This window comes from Colossoma macropomum, unplaced genomic scaffold, assembly GCF_904425465.1.
Source record: "Colossoma macropomum unplaced genomic scaffold, Colossoma_macropomum, whole genome shotgun sequence".
Classification (NCBI taxonomy): Eukaryota; Metazoa; Chordata; class Actinopteri; order Characiformes; family Serrasalmidae; genus Colossoma; species Colossoma macropomum.
Window position 1 is genome coordinate 19,299,234 of NW_023494785.1, and position 22,521 is coordinate 19,321,754.

At 37.1% G+C, this 22,521-nt stretch overlaps 2 protein-coding genes across 2 annotated transcripts; both read left to right on the forward strand.

Moving 5' to 3' along the window:
- Window positions 1-28: 28 nt before the first annotated feature.
- On the forward strand, window positions 29-7,894 carry rdh12l (retinol dehydrogenase 12, like). Its single transcript, XM_036586240.1, has 7 exons — window positions 29-1,790; window positions 2,041-2,153; window positions 2,373-2,528; window positions 5,849-5,953; window positions 6,049-6,258; window positions 7,206-7,398; window positions 7,535-7,894. The coding sequence occupies exons 1-7, from the start codon at window positions 1,777-1,779 to the stop codon at window positions 7,635-7,637; spliced, it is 894 nt and encodes a 297-aa protein (XP_036442133.1). The 5' UTR covers window positions 29-1,776; the 3' UTR covers window positions 7,638-7,894.
- Window positions 7,895-8,715: 821 nt separating this feature from the next.
- Window positions 8,716-13,876, forward strand: LOC118818801 (patched domain-containing protein 3-like). The gene is made up of 4 exons (XM_036586253.1): window positions 8,716-9,851; window positions 10,268-10,395; window positions 10,735-10,880; window positions 10,976-13,876. The coding sequence occupies exons 1-4, from the start codon at window positions 9,006-9,008 to the stop codon at window positions 12,739-12,741; spliced, it is 2,886 nt and encodes a 961-aa protein (XP_036442146.1). The 5' UTR covers window positions 8,716-9,005; the 3' UTR covers window positions 12,742-13,876.
- The last annotated feature ends 8,645 nt before the right edge of the window (window positions 13,877-22,521 follow it).

The following is a 22,521-nucleotide window of genomic DNA, read 5'->3' on the forward strand; positions in this document are numbered from 1 at the left end:
TATCACTTGCATTGTTGAAATCCTGTTTATTCTTTTCCTAAAATGATGATTGGGACCACTCAGAGATCAGCAATGTAACACCACCCCCTATATCTCACACCCAGTGACATTTTTCTCCATATTTCCATGTGGTTGTTTGTCTTATCCTGTCCCATTTTTGATGCAACACACACTCTTGACTATCTAATCAGTGTAGATGCTGCAGTTGAGTTGGCAGTTGCTTGTATCTTTCTCAGCACTGTTCTGTTTCAGTTTGAGCCAAATGTATTTTTTCTCTCTCCTTGTGTTTGTGTTGAAATTGTCCGTTTTGTAAGTAGAAGCTGTTGCTTTTGCTGACCTGTGAAAAGGAGAATAGCCTTTTGCTCTAAATGCCAATGCCAGCATCTCCATTGCCTTATTTTCCTTTAAGAGAAATAAAGTCCAGCATAGTCTCCGTGCATGTGCATTTATTTAATATTGTCTGTGCTTCTGGAATCTGCCTCAGTGAACACTCTTCAAAACACTGCTGAGTCCCTGAACATTCAGCAGTTCTTGAGTTTGTACATCATATAAAACAAAGCGATTTATGGATTAATTAATACCTTATTGGTAGATATAGAAATGCATATGCATGTATTGGAATTGCACTAGAGCTTTGCAATTCAGAGTGCACGTATGTGCTAGATGTGCTCTGCAAAGTTGTGCAACCTGTTTATAATGTTATAGCTAATCTTGTAATCATAATCATTAAAATCGGTGACTCACATGGTTGGAATGGGAGGTTAGTGTTGCTACAACAACTTTTAGAGACAAATATTAAACAGACATACTCATCCTATATCTTACTTTGTTGTATTGATATGATAACAGAACTGCACCTAAAGGGTGATGCTACGTCAATATTCCACAGGTTTATTTAAAGTATAAAGCCAGAAATACTGTGTTTAATGACAATAGTGTGCATTTTATTAACCCATTTGTTTGGGTGGTAAAAAGGAATTTACATGTACAACAAATCCTATTTCCCCCTGTTTTACTGTTGTTAAATAGGAAAAATACTATTTATTGTTGAAATAACCTTGGTTACATTTTTGTATTCATGTGCAGTGATATTATGAAGGTCATAGTTGTGCATGCAGTGAAGCATAAAATAGCGAAATATGTTGAATAAGCGCTACTTCTTTATCTACCCTCTCCGGTTCTCACATGCACACAGACAGCCACGTGATTCAGTGAATACTCTAAAGGCAGATCAATTGTTTGCTACATAAACAGCCTGTTAATGTGGCGGTTTATTTAATGCTGATGGAAAAGGTTTCAAATGTGTTTTTAATGTCCACTTTTTTGTACTGGTTTTCACTGTACCAATCACACAGACGTTAGATACCAACTTTAACATTACCTGAAATCGCCCATCCCTCGTTTAAAAAAACACGAACCTACTACTGCCCTCTCGTGGCAAACGCGTAAAAACACAGCCTGGTCCTCGCAAATCAAGTCAGATCAGATGACCCGTGTTTGTTTTTTCCCTCCATTAATTATTTACACCACTGTAATCTTCTTTCTCGTGTAGAGGTGTAAAGACCTAAACGCACAAATGTAGAAATTAAAAACCTGAGTAACCCGTTTGGATCTCCTGGGAAGCTCCAACCAATGAACGAGAGCCAGTCATTCGGTTTCCTGTTTACGTAGCTAGCGTTTCTCACATTCCGTACTTGCTAGTTTCAGGACTAGACCGAGCTGTGTATTTTGTATTTTTTGTTTCTGTCATAAATCGACTGTTTGCACGTCGTGGACATGCAAGGACTGAGGTATGAATACGTGTTATCGTGCTGTACTTTACACTGGAACCTGCTCTTCTCGAGAATCTGTTATCTGAAAGCGGGAAGGGAGATGAGGCTAATAACCTGTTTATTATAGTCTATCTGATTTCTATGAATAGCATTTACATGCATGTAGCTTTATGATGGGTTATACCAGAGATTAAGTGCTTAAATTGTTTTACTCTGTGTTGATTCATTGACTTAATCAATAAAAACGTCGCCGATATTTTCCCCACAGAAACTTTTTTCGACCGTGGTCATCTAATGTAAAGCTGGACGGCAAAACTGTTATTATTACTGGAGCCAATACTGGAATTGGTAAAGAAACTGCCATTGATTTGGCAAAGAGAGGTAAACCACCTGTTGGCCAACTTATTGATTCCTGTGTAATGGTTTAAGAACAGTTTAAGTTCACTATTTACCAGCACTTCAGTTTACCCAACAATGTACCATGAACTCAATCTGGAGATTTTATAATGTAGTGTATCATTAGTTCAGTCATTGAAGGATTGTTATGCTTTGTAATTTGTGTCACAAAGACAGTTAGTAAAATCTCATTCCCATTTCCAGGTGCACGAATCATCATGGCTTGCAGGGATATGGAGAAAGCTGATGCAGCATTGAAAGAGGTCATCGAAGCATCTGGAAATCAGAGTGTGGTCACCAAAAAACTTGACCTGTCTGACTCCAAGTCAATCAGAGAATTTGCTCAGACTATCAATAGTGGTAAGAGAGCTAGACCTCATATTTTCAGTATGATACAACGTGAATTTTAACTCTTTATAGCTGTTCTTGGAGCCACTGCAGATCTGTGCCTGAAAAAAATCTGTTTAAACTCTGTCAAACATGAATGTACCTACTTTTATCATATGAATATTAATTGCAACAACCATAAATAATCCAAAGTATAGTGTAGCATATAGGTAGGCTTCTCTTCCTCACAACCCGTTAGATTTACTAGTATGTACACAACCTAGTCACATCTAGGTACTGCTACTGTGTAGGTTTAGCAGAAATAATGACATGAAACATTCCTGCTGTATGTCTTGATCTTACATGATCTGCAAGGTGTTAGAACCGTTCTGTAGTGGCATGAATATTTTGAGTCATTGTCTCATATCAAAATCTACATTGGCCTTACGTTCTGTAGCATATTCATTGTAGAATTTATGGGTGAATCAGCAGAGCTGACCTCCTGCTTTGAGCCATTCACTTGTGCAGTTTCTTTATGACAGTTGAGTCATGCACAACAACACTAGCAAGAGATTCCTGTAGATACTTTTTACGCAACCCTGTATTGTTGTGCTATTGCAAAATCAGTGAGGTGATAGTACACTGAAGCCCTTGTGCAAAGTGAAATCATATTTAGTCTACATATTACTGAGACTAGACTGCCTATAATTTCCAGTATTTATATGATCGTGGTCTGACAACATGCTTAAAAGCCAAGTATCTGTGATAAAATATTAAATATTTGCTACTTTTATGACCAAGGAAATTGCATAAATAATTGTTCCTGTATACTGTGTTTGTAAATTATTGCCTAATCTGGTAAAAAAAAAAAGAAAGAAAATGAGCTTAAATATGCTTTACTGTATGCACAATGTAATTTCCACCTTTGCATAGTTTCACTACTGCTGAAGGGCTTGTTAGCATTGTACTCTTTTTCCTGCCTAGCAAATAACTGCTGATTGTTGTGCTGGGTAATTTACCACAGCATGACTAAGACTAGAAATTTAGAAATGTATGGAAAACACCTATTTATAACGTCCGTGAAGTAATACAACCCAAAAACCAAGAAGAGAAGACCAGACACTGAATTTCAAAAGTAGATTATAAAATTTAATAAGAAAAATGTTTTTCAGCATTACAGGAACATGAGAAAGGAAACAGAATGGATAAAAATAGAGCAAAACATAATCACAACAGGTCAACACGTTCATGCTAATGCACACAACCTCACACCCAAAGGCCCAACCAAGACAAAAGCTCAAAGAAAATCAGCAGGTTAACACTCTTAAGAGTTGAGAGAGAAAGATATAGAGAGAGAGTGTGAGGTGAGGTGAGACCACCTGCAGGTGTCCTCCCCCTCTAACACAGACTTGGTCAAAGCAGTTATATCTTTGTTCAAATTATATGTAAACTAGACAATCTACATATACTGCAAATTCATCATGACAAATCAAAACTAGACAAAATAATCTACATCCCTTCAGACCATGTTATGTTACTGTACATCTGAAACATCAGAGTTCATCAAGAGAAACATCAAGCATCACCTTACCATTGCAGTTTGTTGTTCTTGCACTGAACGCAGTGTATAGCAGTAGTTCTCAAACTAGTTCTCAGTTCCTTCTGATGTTCTACATTTTGTTCCATATAATCTCTGCTCCTAACATGTGTTTGTTAAAAAGTACATTTTTACATAATTAAGTCATTAGGATCAGTAAACAAAGTCATTCGCATTTGTAAGATGTGAAATATGCCATTCTAGAGAGACTACAATCATGCTTTTTCACAGTAGTGGTGATTGGAACCAGACCTCCACAGTGTTTTTAATGCCTCTAAAAGCTTACTCACAGAAAGCTATTACATGAAATGGTTATACATATATTTCCTGTTGCCCGAGACATCACAATAGCTACTAAGGTTTTAGCCTAATACATTGTTTTTAAATACATTCACAGTGCAGAGGTTCATGCATGGCTTTGTAAGGCAAAATAGCAACCAAAGAAAACTTTATTTTTTTGATTTACAACCGCTTTACCGTTATCAACATATAAAATTCAGAACACATATGCAGGTGCACAGGTCATTTTGAATAGCAAATAACTTTACTATGTGTGTTGTAGACATGGCAACCTCTGGTTAATATCATAACCAATCCAAGTTGGTAAGTTTCTCTATAGTGCACAATTTCACATCAGACCACTCTGAGTGGTTTTGTTTATATATCAATATTCAAAATAGGCAGAATTATTATTTTTACCCGGTTTTCTCCCCAATTTAGTCGTCTCCAATTCCACCCGCTAGTTAGGACTCCCCCAATCACACGATGCTATCAACGCTAGGAGGGTGAAGGCTAACACAGGCTTCCTCCGAGACCTGTGAAGCCAACCACCGCTTCTTTTCGAGCTGCCGCTCACGCAACGTCACTGGACACCGAACGCGCTCGGAGGAAAGCGCCAACCGCCAGATCTGTTACGTCAGCTAACAGACGCCTGCGCTGACTAGCATCGCGCTGAGTGATGGGGGGAGAGGGAGGGGCCATCCTACCCACCCAGAGAGAGCGAGGCCAATTGTGCTCTCTCGGACTCCCGGCCACGGATGGCTGTAGCATCACCAGGGATCGAACTCGCGATCTCCTGATGATAGGGCCAACGCTTAGACGGTTGCGCCACTCGGGAGCTAGGCAGAATTTTTTTAAAAACAGGTGGGAACTGGGTTCAAGCAAAGTCGTGGGTCAGCCCTGAGGAACAGGTTGGGAATCTCTTGTGTATAGTACTGAATTTTCTGCAAAGCAAGTCAGTGATGGATGGATGTCCTTGTTTGAGTTTAGGCTTGTCACTTAGTTTCTTTTCATTTGGTGTCCAATTAGTCATTAGGTAGCAATCAAGAAACACATTGATGAAGCCACTTCTACACCCTATGAGGGGCATTTTTACTTTCTCTTTAGTTAATCATAACATTCATTACTAAAGAATATGACCGACACATATAAGCTATTGCTTCAGCTGGAGGTTCATTGTAGCCTGATATGTTCTACATACCCATAGCTTTCTTCATACACTCACTACCACCTGCACTATGTAGTGTTCAGATGTAAGTACAGCATAATCAGTGGGCATGAACTTAAACTTCATGATTTCAGTGACAGTAGTAATAAATTTATTTTGGAAGTGTCAGAGAACTGAAAAATGCATATGATTGTATAAAACCATAAAAAAAACAATGTACATATTAGATAAGTCAACATAAATTATCTGCAAAATCTCCCTTTTAAAATGTGTATGATCCTATCTAATTACACGTCTTTTTTTTCTTAGAGGAGAAAGCAGTCAACATCCTAATTAACAATGCTGGAGTGATGGTATGTCCTTATGGCAAAACAGCAGATGGTTTTGAGATGCAAATTGGGGTTAACCACATGGGTAAGTTTGAGCGATTTTAAACGAGTAATTTGACTTGATGATTCAAGAGAATTGTCATTGAAAGAGCACTCATTGCTGTCCACATGGTCTCATAGGTCACTTCTTGTTGACATATCTACTACTGGACCTGATTAAAAGATCTGCCCCAGCTCGGATCATCAATGTATCATCCATGGCGCATAAGTGGGGGACCATCAATCTAGATGACCTCAACAGCGAGAAGAGCTATGATAAGTCAAAAGCTTACAGTCAGAGCAAACTGGCCAACGTGCTCTTCACTCGCTGCCTGGCCAAAAAACTAGAGGGTGAGTGCTGCTAACTCTGACAGTTAGATTTGTCATAAGGGATGTACAAATGGTGAATCAACTGCATATGTTTTGGAATGTTACATATCATTATGCATGTGCTCATACAAGTCTCAGGCTATTTTGAATACAACAGTAAACGTCTGGATGTATTTATTTATCTGTAATCCTTCTTCCACTTACAGTTGTATATTCAATATCAAAATCAAATTGAATCAAATCATGGTGAAATTTGAGGTTTCGTAAACACCTGAGTGCCAGTGCTGGGCCGAGAGTAGTCCACAAACCAAAAATATCCAGCCAACAGCGTCCTATGGCCTGGATGAAAGACTGGAGAATAACTAACAGCAGATGAGCCATTATGTCTAACTCTACCTCTATAGGTGGAACAACAAGGTAGGGGTGCCTAATAGAGTGGACATTGGGTGGACACAGTGTTTAAAAACTCTAGCAGCACTGCTGTGTCTGATCCACTCGTACTAGCACAACACACACTACCACGCCACCACCACATCAGTGTCACTGCAGTGCTGGGAATGATCCACCAAATAATACCTGCCCTGTGGTGGTCCTAACCATTGAAGAACAGGGGAAAAGGGGGCTAACAAAGTATGCAAAGAAACAGATCGACTACAACCTGTTAGTGTAGAACTACGAAGTGTGCCTATATAATAACTTGACCAGATAAAATGGTCCAACAGTGTAGATTCAGGATTGGTGAACTAAATGAAATGCCCGGTTGATGTATACTAGATGAGCAGCATAAGTTATGTTGAGGAAGGGTAACATGCCTCTTCTAAGGAAGGCGCTGGGAATTTGTTTTGAGGCAAATGCTAATGGCTTAGCTCTGCTTAGTTGTATAAGTGTCTGATTAGCTGGGGCCTAGTGGCTGAAGACAACGTACATCCCCTTCCTCCCTCATTCTCAGTCCTAATTGTTTTTAACAGGTACGGGTGTCACAACATATGCTCTTCACCCTGGCGTAGTGCAGACAGAACTGTGGAGACACCTGAATCAGCCGCAGCAGGCAGCTATGTGGTTGATAAAGCCCTTTACCAAAACAGCAGTGCAGGGAGCTCAAACCACCAACTACTGTGCAGTAGCTCCTGAGCTGGAGACTGAGAGTGGCAAGTATTATAGGTAAGATCAGTACATGTGGCACACCATTCTAAACCGTTAACTGTTTTTTTTTTTGTTTTGTTTTGTTATGATTTTTTTCCATAAAGATACAACAACAAGTTTGCACTACACTGACCTTCTACTATCTTCTTCACAGTGACTGTGCACCTGCTAGTTGCTCCAATGCTGCTATGGATGATACAACAGCACAGCGACTCTGGGACCTCAGCTGCCAGATGCTCAATATAACATGGGACTAAAGAAACAAATTTCTTTTTTGATTGTTATGATTTTTTGATTGCACTTTTATGATTGTTTGATTGTTCAAAGGATTTTTTTTATTCTCTCAGACATTTTTTTCTTATTATGAATTAATAAGAAAAATTGATTATCATAGGATTATAGGAGCTTTTTAATATTGTGCTCTGTGATCACCAGAATGAAGAATGTCATAAAATTCCTTTTGCAAAAATGTTGGGAGCTGAGCAAAATGTAAATAAAAACAGAATGAAAATCATTTAAATCCTATATTTAATTGAAAATATTGCAAAGACAACATATCAAACGTTAAAACTGAGAAATTGTATTGTTTTCTAAAAATAAATCCCCATTTTGAATTAGCTGTTTCAAAAAAGTTGGGACGGGTCAACAAAAGACTGGTAAAGTTGTGTAATGCTAAAAAACACCTTAACAACTAATAAAGTAAATCAGTGACATGATTGGGTATAAAAAGAGCATCCCAGAGAGGTGGAGTATTTCAGTAATGAAGATGGGGAGGGGTTCACCAGTCTGTAAAAGACTGTGCGGGCAAATAGTGCAACACTTCTCAAGGTAAAATAGCAAAGAACGTCATCATCTACAGTACATAATATTATTAAAAGATTCAGGGAATCCAGAGAAATCTCTGTGTGCAAGGGACAAGGCCGAAAACCAGTATTGGCTGGCCACGATCTTTGGGCCCTCAGGTTGCACTGCATTAAAAATAAACACGATTCTGTAGTGGAAATCACTGCACAAACTATTGTCTGTGAACACAGTTTGTTGCTTCACCACAAATGCAAGTTAAAAATCTACAGTGCAAAGAAGAAACCATAAATAAACAGAATCTAGAAATGCCACCACCTTCTCTGGGCCCGAGCTCATTTAAGGTGGACTGATATATATGTATGTATAGTATTTTTCAAGTATTCATCTCATATTCCAAGGTCTACTCCAAGTGCCTATTTGCTGTCGCCGTATTTGGGTTTTAGCAAAATATGTAAAAGAAAGAAAAACACAGGTGTTCTCTGGCCCATTACATTTTTTAATATGACCCTTTAAGTGGTTGAGTTTGACAGCCCTGAGTAGAGTAGAGGCTGTAACTGCAGCAAAGGGAGACGGAGTCATTTTCAATCCAATCAAATATTGATTTCAGTACAAACACTGCATGAGCAGATGACCAACTTTTGGATGTTTTGTGTATCTTAATACTTACCTCCTCTTGGACAGACTATGAGCGCGGTTGAGTTTGTTGATTTGAATCCATATTTGGCTCTGGATCGTATTTTATGTCGCTGTTTAACGTGATGGCTCCCTCCACTCTCACAGCATAAAACAGTTTCTTTGGAATAGGCTTGGCTGCTCAGCTGATGGCTTTGTCGTCGTCACAGGAACTGAGCTGGGTTAATGAGTATCCTGACGCGTTGATATGTTTCAGGAGTATTGCTGGTCGGCGCCTAGTTACGCTGTGGTGGTCAGAGGGAGAGGGGGCTTTGAGCAGCTTAAGTAGACACAGCCTTTACAGGAAAATGTCTAGATGCAAAACTGACTGCTTAGAAAAACCGCTGTCCTCGGGCTTTAGATGGTTCGGGCGTTTTGTTGGTAGCCACCCGTGGTGGTTTTTGATTCTGCCTTTGTTCTTGTCTGGTGGTCTTGGAGCGGGTTTCATTTTTCTTCGCGACAGACAGGCAAACGGCATTGAGGATCAGTTCACACCTGTGAACGGCCTCGCTAAACGAGAGAGGGCGTTTGTACAAGATAACTTCCAGAACACTGGAGATTTCTCACAGTTACGGCTCTCAACAGAGGGAACATATGGCTCCCTGATAATTACAGCTTTGCAGAACATATTAACAGATGACGCGCTTACAGAAATAATTAACTTAGACAAACAAGTGAAACGTCTTAATACAGAGAACCCTTTTGCAAGCCTTTGTGCTCGAAATGATGGAACGTGCATGTCGAATCCAGTGTTAGACATTATAAACTACACCGCCAGTAAAATTTCAGATATCACTCTTGAGTATCCAGAGCATAAAGGGGTCTTCTTAGGGTCAGTCCTGGGGGGTGTACAGTTAAAAGAAGGTAGCTCGAAGGTTAATAGTGCAAAGGCGATGAGACTTTTTTATTTCTTAAAAGAAGAAAACTTAAACGAAACCGTTCAGTGGCTGAAAGCGTTTATACATTTTTTTTCCAACTACACAGGACTGAACACGGTGAGTAGATCACTACTAGACATTCTGGCCTGCTTTTTCAACATTAGTCTGTAAGTGACCAGCAGTAAAGATGTTCCTATAGATCCTGCATCAATTAATTAGACATCGTCTTCCATTGGTGTGTACCTATACTTTTGCTTATGTAATATGTGCTATGAGTTGAAAAATCTCACCATAGCCTCAAAAAATATTCTTTTGTTGATTTATTAAATAAGCTGTTGACACTTATAATAATGTTGGCAGTGATCATACAGTTCAAATAAAAGTAAACTTTCATTTTACAACATTATTTATTAGGGACTTTTCCAAATATTTTTAACGACGTGCAATTGTCACATGACTGTCTTTTAGAGGTTAGAAAAGCCTGTTTTGAGATTATGAGACGTCACATTAATTTGTATTTTCTGTCTGTTTAGGTGTCTGTGTCTTACTTCACTTCCTTATCAAGAGAAGAGGAGTTTGAGAGCAGTTCAGCTTCTGTGATTCCTTTCTTTTCCATCACTTATTTTTTAGCCATTACCATCTCAATTATATCTTGCTTGAGGTGCGTTAATGAAAAATACATCTCTACACAATGTGTGAAGATAAATTTCTGACCATGTTTTGATTTTGCTGATTATGACTGATTTTGAAACATCATAGGTGCACTGTCAAATGGATAAATACTATTTTTGGAATGTTTTCTGTGGTGGTGTTTTATACATTATACACACAAGATTGAGTATTTCTTAAATCTGTATTTTCCGACAATGTTTAAGTAGGATTATTCTTTTCACTGGGCATTTCAGCACTAGCTGTATATTTACATAAACATCTTCCATTGATTAGTTGATTATTTCATATAAGTTTCCACTATAATTTGTCATTCATTTACTTTCTGTAGATTGGACTGTGTGAGGAACAAGGTGTGGGTTGCATCATTTGGGGTACTCTCCGCTGGTCTGGCTGTGCTGTCCAGTTTTGGGTTGCTGCTCTTCTGTGGAATGCCCTTTGCTATGACAGTGGCTTCAGCTCCATTTTTGATTCTGGGTGAGCCTTACTGTGATATTTCACATTTTGCTTAAGTTATGATTGTAGATGTTTATGATTTACTACTAATTTACTACTTCATGCAATCTGTCCAGGAATCGGAGTTGATGACATGTTCATTATGATCTCCTGCTGGCAGAAGACTAAAGTTAAAGATCAAGTTGAAGAGCGATTGGCAGAAACATATAAAGAAGCAGCTGTATCCATCACTATCACCACACTAACTGATGTTCTAGCTTTCTACATTGGCCTTATGACCCCTTTCCGCTCAGTGCAGTCTTTCTGTATGTACACTGGTACAGCAGTGTTATTCTGCTACATCTACAACATCACATTTTTTGGTGCCTTTCTAGCTCTAAATGGAAGGCGAGAACAGGGCAATAGACATTGGCTGACCTGCATGGTAGTACCAGAAGAAAAGGACAATCCTGATGGAAATATATGTTATGTAGGAGGGGCTTACGATAAGGAGACTGGTACTGAAAAAGAAATGCCAATTCATTTGTTCTTTAAGAAATACTATGGGCCATTTTTGACACATTCCTGCACTAAAGTATTTATGATCATTCTCTACTGTGGCTATTTGGCTGCTAGCATCTATGGATGCTTACAAATCCAAGAAGGAATTGAACTAAAAAATTTAGCTGTAGACAGCTCATATGTTGTTGAATACTATGATAAGGAAAAGAAATACTTTTCAGAGTATGGTCCCAATGTCATGATAGTTATCAAGGATGATGAATTTCAATACTGGAACACTAGTGCACGAGAGAGTCTTGACTTATGTCTTCAAGAGTTTAATAATCTCTCCATGACGTCCAAAGATTTGCTTATTTCTTGGCTTCAGTCTTACATGCTTTATGGAAAAGACACTTTAGATTTAAATGATGAGAATATATTCAAAACCAGCCTGCCTGGATTTCTACAAGTTTCAAGATTTAGTCAGGATGTCAACTTTACTGACAACCAAATTCTTGCCTCTCGCATGTTTGTTCAGACAGTGAACATTAGTAGAGCCATTGATGAAAAAAACATGCTGAATGCTTTTAGAGAAACTGCTGAAAATTGCCAAGCAGTTGATCTGTTAGTGTACCACTATGCATTTATCTATTTTGACCAATATGCTGTCATAGTTAGCAACACTATCCAAAATGTAGTAGTCGCTACTCTGGCTATGTTGGTCATATCCCTACTGTTGATTCCAAACCCTATCTGCTCTCTCTGGGTCACATTTGCTATTGCATCTGTCATTGTGGGCGTGGCCGGTTTCATGGCACTGTGGGATGTTAATCTAGATTCCATATCTATGATCAATCTGGTCATTTGCATTGGTTTTTCTGTTGACTTCTCTGCTCACATATCCTATGCTTTTGTCTCAAGTAATGAGCCCTCAGGAAATAAGAAGGCTATAGATGCTCTCTACAACCTTGGCTATCCAATGATCCAGGCAGCAGTGTCGACCATTGCAGGGGTAGTGGTGCTGGCAGCCTCACAAAGTTACATTTTCAGGACGTTCTTTAAGATCATGTTCTTAGTCATCCTTTTTGGGCTGGTTCATGGTGTCGTATTCATACCCGTGTTCCTGTCCTTATTGGGATTTTGTGGTAAGGCACACAATTCCATCGAACATGAAAATACTACAAAGCAACACAACAACATGAAGGATCAGTCAGTGTTTGCTTACTCTAACTCAGGTTTTGCCTCTCAAAAAGAGTTAAAAATGGATCCATATGCACATGAATTTTCAAATGTTTATAATTTGTCTCCTAGAGCTTCCAGCAAGCAAAGAGCTGTTCCGGATCAGTCGCTTATATTTAGCAATTCACTACCATGGAAGAACGCTGACCCTGATTGCCCCTAATCCAGTAATACTGCATTCATCTAGGCTGATTTCCAGTAGGGTTTTCCATTAAAGAGGATACCCAGATGGTGAGCCCTAGTGTCAAAATCAGCAGAGATGTTCTTCATTCAGACATTTGCTGTCCTGGTCCTTCTTTTCATAAAAGTGCTCAGAAATAAAATAATAAATGCAAGAGTTACCTCAAAAGTCAAATTATTCAGAGCTGCTCTGAGAGCCATCTCTTAAGGCCAACTGGTTTATTTTTGTTACACATGATTCTCACTCAGCTTAGTGTGATACACTAAAACATTTTCATGCATTCTTTTGTAAATTGTGCAGACAATAATGAAATATCAGTATCAGAATAAAATGATATACTTTAAAATGTATAATTATGCCGATTGTAACTAGTAATGCTGAACCATTATCTATGTATGAATACTGTTTTGTTTTTCTGGTAAGCTGTAAGTTGTATTGCACAATGTTTAAGCTACACATACTACAGAACTGAATGTAATAGCATAGCATATGGCACAGAATGTAAAAGCAGTTTATGATGATGTCTAATATAATGTTTGTATAATTTGCATACTTTGCTAAGTACTACCTTTCATATTCCATCATTCATGTATAGATTTAGCTTTTATTATGATGTGGGTACTCACGTATGGAAATTTGTTTGTATAGCACTTATTACAAGTGTTGTAAGGAAGTAGCTTCACAGAAATTGGGTCAAGCCCTTAATAAGCAAGCTGAGAGCAATGGAGGCAAGAAAAACTCCCTAAGAACATGAAGAAACACTGAGAGGTGAAGTAATATTTAGTACTACTCACAAGTAGTATTGTATATCGTATATTTTATTGTAATGGTTTTATCTTATTTTGTGTGCATGTTGACTGAGATGACTTGGTGTGAAATTTCTATTTTGTTTTATAACACATAAACCAATAAAGGCTTTCTAAAATGTCTTGTAAAACATGGGTGTGATTTTGATTCTGTAAATGAAAGGAAGACTGATAGACCTTTTTCTGTTTTGAAGTGTGTAGACATTTTTATGCATTTACTTGTAAATTCTCTAGCCAAGACTGAAATGTCAGTATCAGTTTAAATTTTATACTGCATTTATTTATTTTTGTATATTATATAATGTGTTTAAATATCCCAGTTTTAACTACTGATAATTAGATAAATATAATATTATTTATATTTATTATTATTTATAATTATAATATTAATATTGGAGCAAGGTTTTTATTTTTCTTGCAAACTGTTGTATTGCACAATATTTAAGACTACAGAACTTCAACATGTACTTTCAAAGTCATTATACATGGAATGAATTAGGATAGTTTGCATATCTCAGACGGTTTAGCTTTTTGATATGATAATTTGGGCTCACATGTCTGAAAACACTGCATTAAGTTAACCCTCTATTGCACGACGTTGCCTCTAGGCAACAAACCAATTTTCCTCACTTTACACTAACATTTCATATATTTAACAACAATGACAGGGTTAATAATAAAGGGAAGAGTTTGAGTAAGTCAATAAAAGGATGTATTTGGCCATACTATCTCTTAATGGACACTTTTAAACCTCTTTTTTAACATTCAGTATCATGTTATTAGAATTTGTTTGGTACCTAGAAGCAACACTGTAGGGCAGTGGAATGGATTTAGCCAGTCTCAAGCCAGATCTCGCCACTTCAGGGAACATGGTCTTATATCATTTCTTCCCATTGTCACACAATGTGCCTCAGGGCAACATACCCCAAAAGGACCCCTGCACATATTATTATTTAAAAAATGTTTTTGAATTTAGTAATCAGGTCGATTTCATGCAAGAAAAGTGAATTGAATTTTTTTTATTATTATTATTGCTCGCATAATGCGTGCAGTAGAGGATTAAATTCAAATGTATTTATGGGGCGTTGTTTTACGATGGATAGGGCTTCACCAAAATCAGGTTCAAGACCCTAAACAGCAAATTGAGGGCTATAGTGGAAAAGGTTGCTAAGAGCATGAGGAAGAAGGAGGAACTAAAGACTCCAAAGGGGTACCCAACCTCCTCTGAATGACCCTAGACAGCAAAATTAACAAAAGGGAGTTGATTAAAGGAACTGGATAAAACATTAAACATTAAACAAGCATTTAGATCATACAGTGGAGAGATCCATGAGAAAAAACAGTGACTAATATTAGAAGTGTATTAAAGATTGTTGTTAAGTAGTATTAAATGCTGCAATGTATCATCACATTAAAAAAAGCATGTCTCAGTTTTTGTTGATTTTTTTCCACATCATGTTAACATGACAGTTGTCTATTACATTGTGTAAAAATTTCATGAGGAATGCAGCAATAGAAATGCTACAAAGACACTTAGAATAAAACCTCTACATTAACTTACATGAAAAGTTGTCACCTCTTGTGAAGTTATTTTGGAGACACGTGTCTTTCTTCAGAAAGCGTCAATATATAATATTGTATTGCTATCATATTTTTTCATGGACATGAAGTTGATGACTTTCTGTGAAACATCCATTTACTTTATAACACTAGTAAATCAATAAAAGTTAATAAAAGAAAGGCTGATAGACAGCAGTTCTCAAAGGCTGAAATATTAATCTGAGTGTTTAGTGTTTTACAGTGAGATATGTGTCGTCAAAGCAAATGGTCAATTAGTGTGTCACGTCCTGCTCTGGTTTAAACAAGCAGTTCTTCCTCAATGAACTTTGTCATTTGTCACCTACTCAGAGATCCTGCATTTCCTAAAAACACATGTTTTCAGGTCATGCTGTATCAGAAGGTACTATAGGGCTGAGTGGATTGTCTTCCAGAACATTGAACCAGAGTGCATAACACTGGGCTAGAATCTAACAGGGCTGACTCCTTCAGTGGACGCTTAGTGTCCAGCATTTTCATGCATTTATTTAAAATGCCAGTATCATAAATGAGAAAAGACATATCACATATTTATTTATATTTCTGTTTTCAGTGCATATAATCATGCCATATGTATCTGCTAATAATGGAATCATTAAACCATTATAAATGTTGGCAAGCTGAGGGACACAGTGGCAGTAAAAACTCCTAAACGCTCAAAAGGGGAACTCAAACTCAAATACTTAGACAAGCATTAAAGGCATTCAGATCAAACTGCCACAACATCATAATGTCAGTGTGTCCTTGCTTAGTAATACTTCATCATTTATCTCCTACACTGAGGACTAGCCTGATGTCCAGAAGAGATGACACCTCTAGTGTGACACATTTAAAAATGTTCATGCATTTATTTGTACATCCTGTAGTCAATGCTGAAATGTCAGTATCATATTAAAATGTTATACTACATATTTCTTTTTTGTCTATTTAATATATATGTAATGTAACTGTTAATAATAAAACCATTATAAACCAGTTGTACGAAAAATGTACAGCAACATTTTCAATGAGCAAGCTGAGGGAGTCAGCGGCTGAGAAAGAAGCACTGAAGGAACGAAAAACTCAAAAAGGGGAACCCTCTCCCCTCTGCTTGACACCACATAGTAAAATTATGATTAACAAATGAGAGTTATGAGAAATATGATTAAAGAAAACTAATTAAGCATTAAAAAGAAGCATTCAGATCAAACAGTAGTTCCCTTGTTATATTATGTCATCCTTATCTTGATTGAGGGTAATTTCATGGCATTATATGATAGCATTCTTTGGAAGTCATTTTATATATACAAAAGAAAGTTAAAGTTTTCAAACAAAATGCCCTATAAAACATGAGATATGACCCTTATCCAGTGAGTAAAAGAAAGGCTGATAGACATCTGTTCTCAATGGCTGAAATATTAATCCAAGCGTGTGTTTACAGTGAAATACACGTTGTCAAAACAGTGCTCAATTAGTGTGTCACATCTCCCTCCTGCTTTAGCGAGCAGGTCCTTCCTCAATGAACTTTGTCATTTGCCTCCTAACAAAAGATTATGCATTTCCTCAAACCAAGGCTTCTCAGGGCATGCTGTAGTTATAGGGCTGAGTGGAGTTTCAGTTTCAGAACACTGAACACTGGGCTGAATTCCAGGAGGACTGAAACCTCCAATGGACCATCATGCTTAAAAAGAATGAATGGATCAATAGAACCCCTGCCCTGCTGAATGTCTCTGGCCAGATTCAGCAGCATTCCACCACTGCATGTTCCACCACTGCATGAATGTCCAGCACCTGGATGTCCCCACTATGTCCATGTCTGTACTTTGCAGGATATAGCCCCAACACACATATAACATACAACATATATCTACCTATTACAGCAGATTAGCTCCACCCACTCATGAAGAAGTTATAGGGAATGTTTCAGCCCAGTAATTTACAACCCCATTTCCCAAAATGTTGGGATGCTGTGCAAAATGTAAATAAAAACAAAATTCAATTATGTGCAAATTATTTAAACCCTATATTTTATTGAAAATACTACAAAGAGAACATATCAAATGTTGAAACTGAGAAATTTTATGCCCAATATATATAAAATATATGCCCAATTTGAATTTGATACCAACAACACGTTCCAAAAAAATTGGGACAGGGGCATGCTTACCACTGTGTTTCTTCACTTCTTCTTTGAGCAACACTCTGTAAGTGTTTGGGAACTGAGGAAACCAACTGCTGTAGTTCTAAAAGTGAAATGTTTTCTCATTATTGCTTAATATAGGATTTCAGCTGCTCAATAGTTCAGGGTCTCCTTTGTCGTATTTTTCATTTTTTAATGTGCCAAATGTTTTCAGTGGTGACAGGTCTGGACTGCAGGCAGGCCAGCTTAGCACCCGGACTCTTTTAATACAGAGCCATGCTGCTGTAATACATGCAGAATGAGGTTTGACATTGTCTTGCTGAAATAAGCAGGACCTTTACTGAAAAAGAAGCTGGCAGTATATGTTGCCAAAACCTGTATATATCATTCAGCATTAATGGCGCCTTCACACATGTGCATGTCACCCATGCCATGTGCACTAATGTCTCCCTGTACCATCATGAATACTGACTTATGAACTGTGCACTGATAACAAGCTGAGTGGTCTTCAGCGCGGGGGACACAGTGTCCATGATTTCCAAAAAGAAATTCAAATGTGTATTTGTTAGACCACAGGACACTTTTCCACTACTCCTCAGTCCATTTTAAATGAGTTCAGGCCCAGAGAATGCAGCAGCGTTTCTGGATCCTGTTTATATATGATTTCTCCTTTGTGTTTAAGAGTTTTAATTAGCATTTGTGGATGCAGCACTGAACTGTTTTCATAGACAGTGTTTTTCAGAAGTTTTTCTGACCCCATGCTGTGATTTCCACTGTACATGCATCAAAGTTAAACGCAAAGAAAAAACAACCTCTTTAATTCTAATGGATAAAAAAGGATGGGAAATTACTATGTAAAAACAAATTCATTTATTCAATTATTCTAATGAATAATTATTCACAAATTATTGTTATTGAATTATTATACATGGAAAAATTTAGGACATGGGCCATTCAATACTAATGACAATTACTTCTATAGACTGATTTTGATCAAGACTGGTATATAATTATTTAAATGCAGGTTAATTTTAAGATTTACTCAGTATTAACAGTATTAATATGAACCCATCCTCTTCTGATGGACACTTAAGAGTAAAATTACAATTGAGAAATCAGAGTTTTAAGAATTAGTATTTAAAGAATTTGATGATGGATTGAACAGAAGCTTTGAAGCCGAGGAGAAGTTCTTAAGAAAAACATTGTCATTAAATAGTACCTGAATTGTAGTTATATTATATTGTAATGCTATGTTATTTCATTTAAACATGAAGGAGCTGAATTCCTGTGTGATCTCAATTAATAACTTTGAACCTCATAAAAATGCCCAGTAAAACATGAGATGTGATCTTGAGTCTGTCAGTGAAAGAAAGGCTGATAGACAGCTATTCAGTGAAATGTTTATTTGTGCATGTGTCTTACGGTAACATGCAAATGATAAATCAATCGTCAGTTAATGTGTTACATCTCCCACCTGCTTGTGTGAGCAGATCCCCCCTCAATGGACTTTGTCATTTGTTTCCTACCAAGAGATTCAGCATTTCCTTAAACAATGGGTTTTTCAGGGGCATGTTGTAGCAGGAAGTACTCTAAGGCTGAGTGTACTGTCTTCCACAACACTGGGCTGAAATTATCCACCAGGGCTGATATCTCCAACGGACGCTTGAAAGGGAAGCATCATTCAACAAAACTTGTTACCAGAACCCCTGACTTTCTGAAATTCTCCTGCCAGATTCTCAGAAACTTGAGCATGAGTGCAAGAAAACTTGAGCATGATAAAATGCATACGTTTGTACCCCTACAGAGCAGGCCTACATAAACCCCTCCCTCTTGATAGTAATATTAATAATATTATTACACATGACAGCTACAGAAGAATATGGCATTGCTACATAGGTAAATGAAACAACTCTTTTGGCAGCCTGTCAGACAAGCCAACATTCCATATGTGGATGCTTTGTAGTTTAGTTTGCTAATAATTATGTAATGTGAATATAAAAGTTAACAAAATTGGCTGGTTAGCTGACCACAGCCACTTTGAGACATTTTGCTACAACTCAGTGTGCTCGTGTCTTTACTCACACACTGTTTTAGCAATGATTGCATGAAGAAGACAGAGGTGAAGTTCCAGTCAACCCAATTATAGCTCTTTATTTGGAAAAATACACAGTGGAGGCTACTAAATTTGCATAACACATCAACTCTGAAGGTGGGGGCAGGACTTCAATATGATTCAACATGCAGGGCTTCAACATGCAGAGCAACAATATGATTGGTAGAGCCAAAATATGATTGGTAGAGAGATTTTATTTTAAAAAATCAAAATTATGTTTTAATGATCATTCCATGATCCTGCCAAGTAGGTATAGGTACACTTACTTGATAAAGATCATATTTTGGGGGGGGTTGTTGACTGGGGTCATGTAGGACTACTGCTTGCTTTATTAAGTCATACAGGCCTACTGGTTGATTGACTAGGTTCACAGACCTATGGTTGTCTGGTAGTCAGAGCATTGTGTTGTGGAAGCATTTTGAAAGTGGAATTCAAAGTTAATTTAAATTAGCGAATCTGGTGTATTCACATTTTCTGTACTTTTTACTTCTCTGTTGTTCTACTTACCTACCGCCTGTGACACACACACTTCAAATACTAAAATGTTTTTCAGAGTATATTGCCAAATCAATATTAACCAAATCATTTTTAAAGTATGCTTATTTTAAAATGTATGGGAAAGTATTACACGTAGAAATGTACCATACAAAAATAAAAGTATGTAAATATATCAAATACATTTGAAAATGATTAAAAAAATAAATAAATAAAAATATAATACAAATACAAATAAATGCATTTTTTGGACATTTTCATACATTGCAAAAATATATTTGATACCAGCTGCCGAAATTATATACTACTATTGCCACTTGACTATCACACTTGACAAAGCTTACTGGTTTGTATGAGGTATTTTGATGTAGGTGCATATCTTATGATGTCAGCTCAATGATTTATTTTCCACAGGGTGCAAAGGTGCATTTTCAAAAAAACGTTCATTGTTCACATAGTTAAATCCATTGTAATAAAAACATAATTTACACTGTCAAAAGTTGTCAAAATGGGGAAAAAAAATGTCAGGAAGTATCCAAATATCTGATGTTTAATGTTAGATCTCTTTGTTACCATATTATACCAATCAATGTGTCTATGACATACAGGTGTAAATTAAAGGAGAAACCTGAACAAATGAGTGGATAACCATCAGTACAGGTGCTTCCAAACAGGTGTACTACATCTGTGGCATGAATAAAAATGCTGAACAGGCTCAGATGGTCTTGATTTTGGATGAATATTGTGAGAGTATGAATGCGTAGTTGATTTTTGACTTTAGAGGTGTCATAAAAAAATCATTGTGGCTAAATGTCCAGTGTTACTGGACTGCAGATACATATCAATGTGATAAGAAATTATTTTGTGTGAGCTGTTTAGTATAGATTTTTTATTCAGAATTCACCATAGGACATAAAACAGCACAAACACTTAATATATTGTGATCGTATCCAAATAAAACTTGACAGCCTACTAGAGCCTCAAGAAAAAAAATCATGTTCTCTTATTTTCCTCTTTTCACCAAATTGCTTTCTTAACTGCCATCTTTCTTTTCCTCAGGTTGCATGTCTCTCCCCTTGCGTGTCCCATCCTGAGCACTGCCCAATGTGGTTCTCCTCTCCAAATTCTTTTCCAGTCTCTGCATGCAGCTTTCCTGGGGGATTTGCTAATTCTACCTGCATTTCATTTGCTATCTCTCTTGTCAGAGAATTGAAGGCCATTTTCAGACCACACTGACCAGTTGTGTGCACCATTGGCCCGAGTATCCCAACTTATCCCCCGTAGTAAAAAGGACAGTTCACACTTCCTGTGCTATGGATAGGAAGCCATCTTCATGGGCTGCAGACTAGTGCTTTTGCTCCTTTAGCACCTCTTCATCAATGTTCTCATGAACTGTGTGCTTCTCGAGGCTTTGCAGTGCTTGTGTATACAAGCTGTCACAAACATTTATTTTTCTGTTTAACCTCTTCAACTCCTTTGTCATATTCTTCATAACTTTCATATTTCATAAGCTACGATCAAAAAGTGGGTGTCATATGAGAGCTGTAACTGTCTTCTTTCCAGTCAAATAGACGGGTAATGTATTTTTAAACCCTTATAATAAAAGAAGCTAAACTCACAAATTTTTTGTCTACTGAAAGTTGACCCATTTTTCCACAAATCTGGGCTATAAACTATAAACAGATGGTGTCTCTTCAGTGATATACTCTGTAAAAAATATTTTTAAAAAAAAAATACAAAGAGCGTCTAAGATTTTTGGCTTTCAGCAGTAAATTGTAAGCATATAGCAATATGTGTACGATCATAAAACACATTTTCTGTTAATTTGACGGGAACTTTTACAAAAAATAAAATAAATAAATAAAAATATACATTTATTTCATGCAGTTACTGAATAATTTGCCTTATGATTTGGTCATGTAAATTTAGATGGAAAAACCAAAATATACCCTGGTCAATAAAACAGAGTGTTGTTTTATTATGACGTTTCTTACCTTGTTCTGCATCCTGCTTAAGAGACTCGTGCTCGAGTATTCCAGTTATCTGTTCTTCACAGAAATACTACTTAGAGACAGCTGTTCTTCTGAACCTCCACTGGTTTTATTTCTCAAGGCTTTTGTAAGTTAATTATTCTTTTGTTCTTCTTATGTTTTACCTCACAAATGTTGGCCATATTTTTTTGTGTGATATGTAAGTTGCTTTGTTGTAGCTCTTTGATAGGCTTATTTGTCTCTTTATCTGCAATCTCTAACACTACAGAGTGTACTACACTGTAGTTAGACAGTGAAATTTTGCTTATTTTTATAATTCACAGTAAGTCATACTGTGCAATAAACTACAGTGACAAGAGTTTAATGTAAAGCTGAATGTGGTTTGAGTGGATTAAGAAAGGTTTTGCTCATTTATTTACAGAAAACACATGGATGACTGTTGATGTTATTATCTTAGCTGCAGCACTAAACTAAAGAGGCAAAATTTGGACACCAAACATCTCTTGGCTGCTCGACTACATCTAGAGTGAATGGAAAATTTGTGTAAATTTGATTTCCTTTTCTTTTTCTTAACCAAAAAAAAAACAAAAAAAAACTCAAAAAGAATCCTTCTGGGATGTTGTCAGTGTCAGTCATATACCA

Excerpts from the sequence above, each read along its gene's own strand:
- rdh12l (XM_036586240.1), top strand. Across the intron at positions 2,154-2,372 it reads CATTGATTTGGCAAAGAGAG|GTGCACGAATCATCATGGCT; the intron begins GTAAACCACCTG and ends TCCCATTTCCAG. Across the intron at positions 5,954-6,048 it reads AATTGGGGTTAACCACATGG|GTCACTTCTTGTTGACATAT; the intron begins GTAAGTTTGAGC and ends ATGGTCTCATAG.
- LOC118818801 (XM_036586253.1), top strand. The coding sequence starts at position 9,006 with ATGGCTTTGTCGTCGTCACAGGAACTGAGCTGGGTTAATGAGTATCCT. Across the intron at positions 9,852-10,267 it reads ACTACACAGGACTGAACACG|GTGTCTGTGTCTTACTTCAC; the intron begins GTGAGTAGATCA and ends CTGTCTGTTTAG. Across the intron at positions 10,396-10,734 it reads TCAATTATATCTTGCTTGAG|ATTGGACTGTGTGAGGAACA; the intron begins GTGCGTTAATGA and ends TACTTTCTGTAG.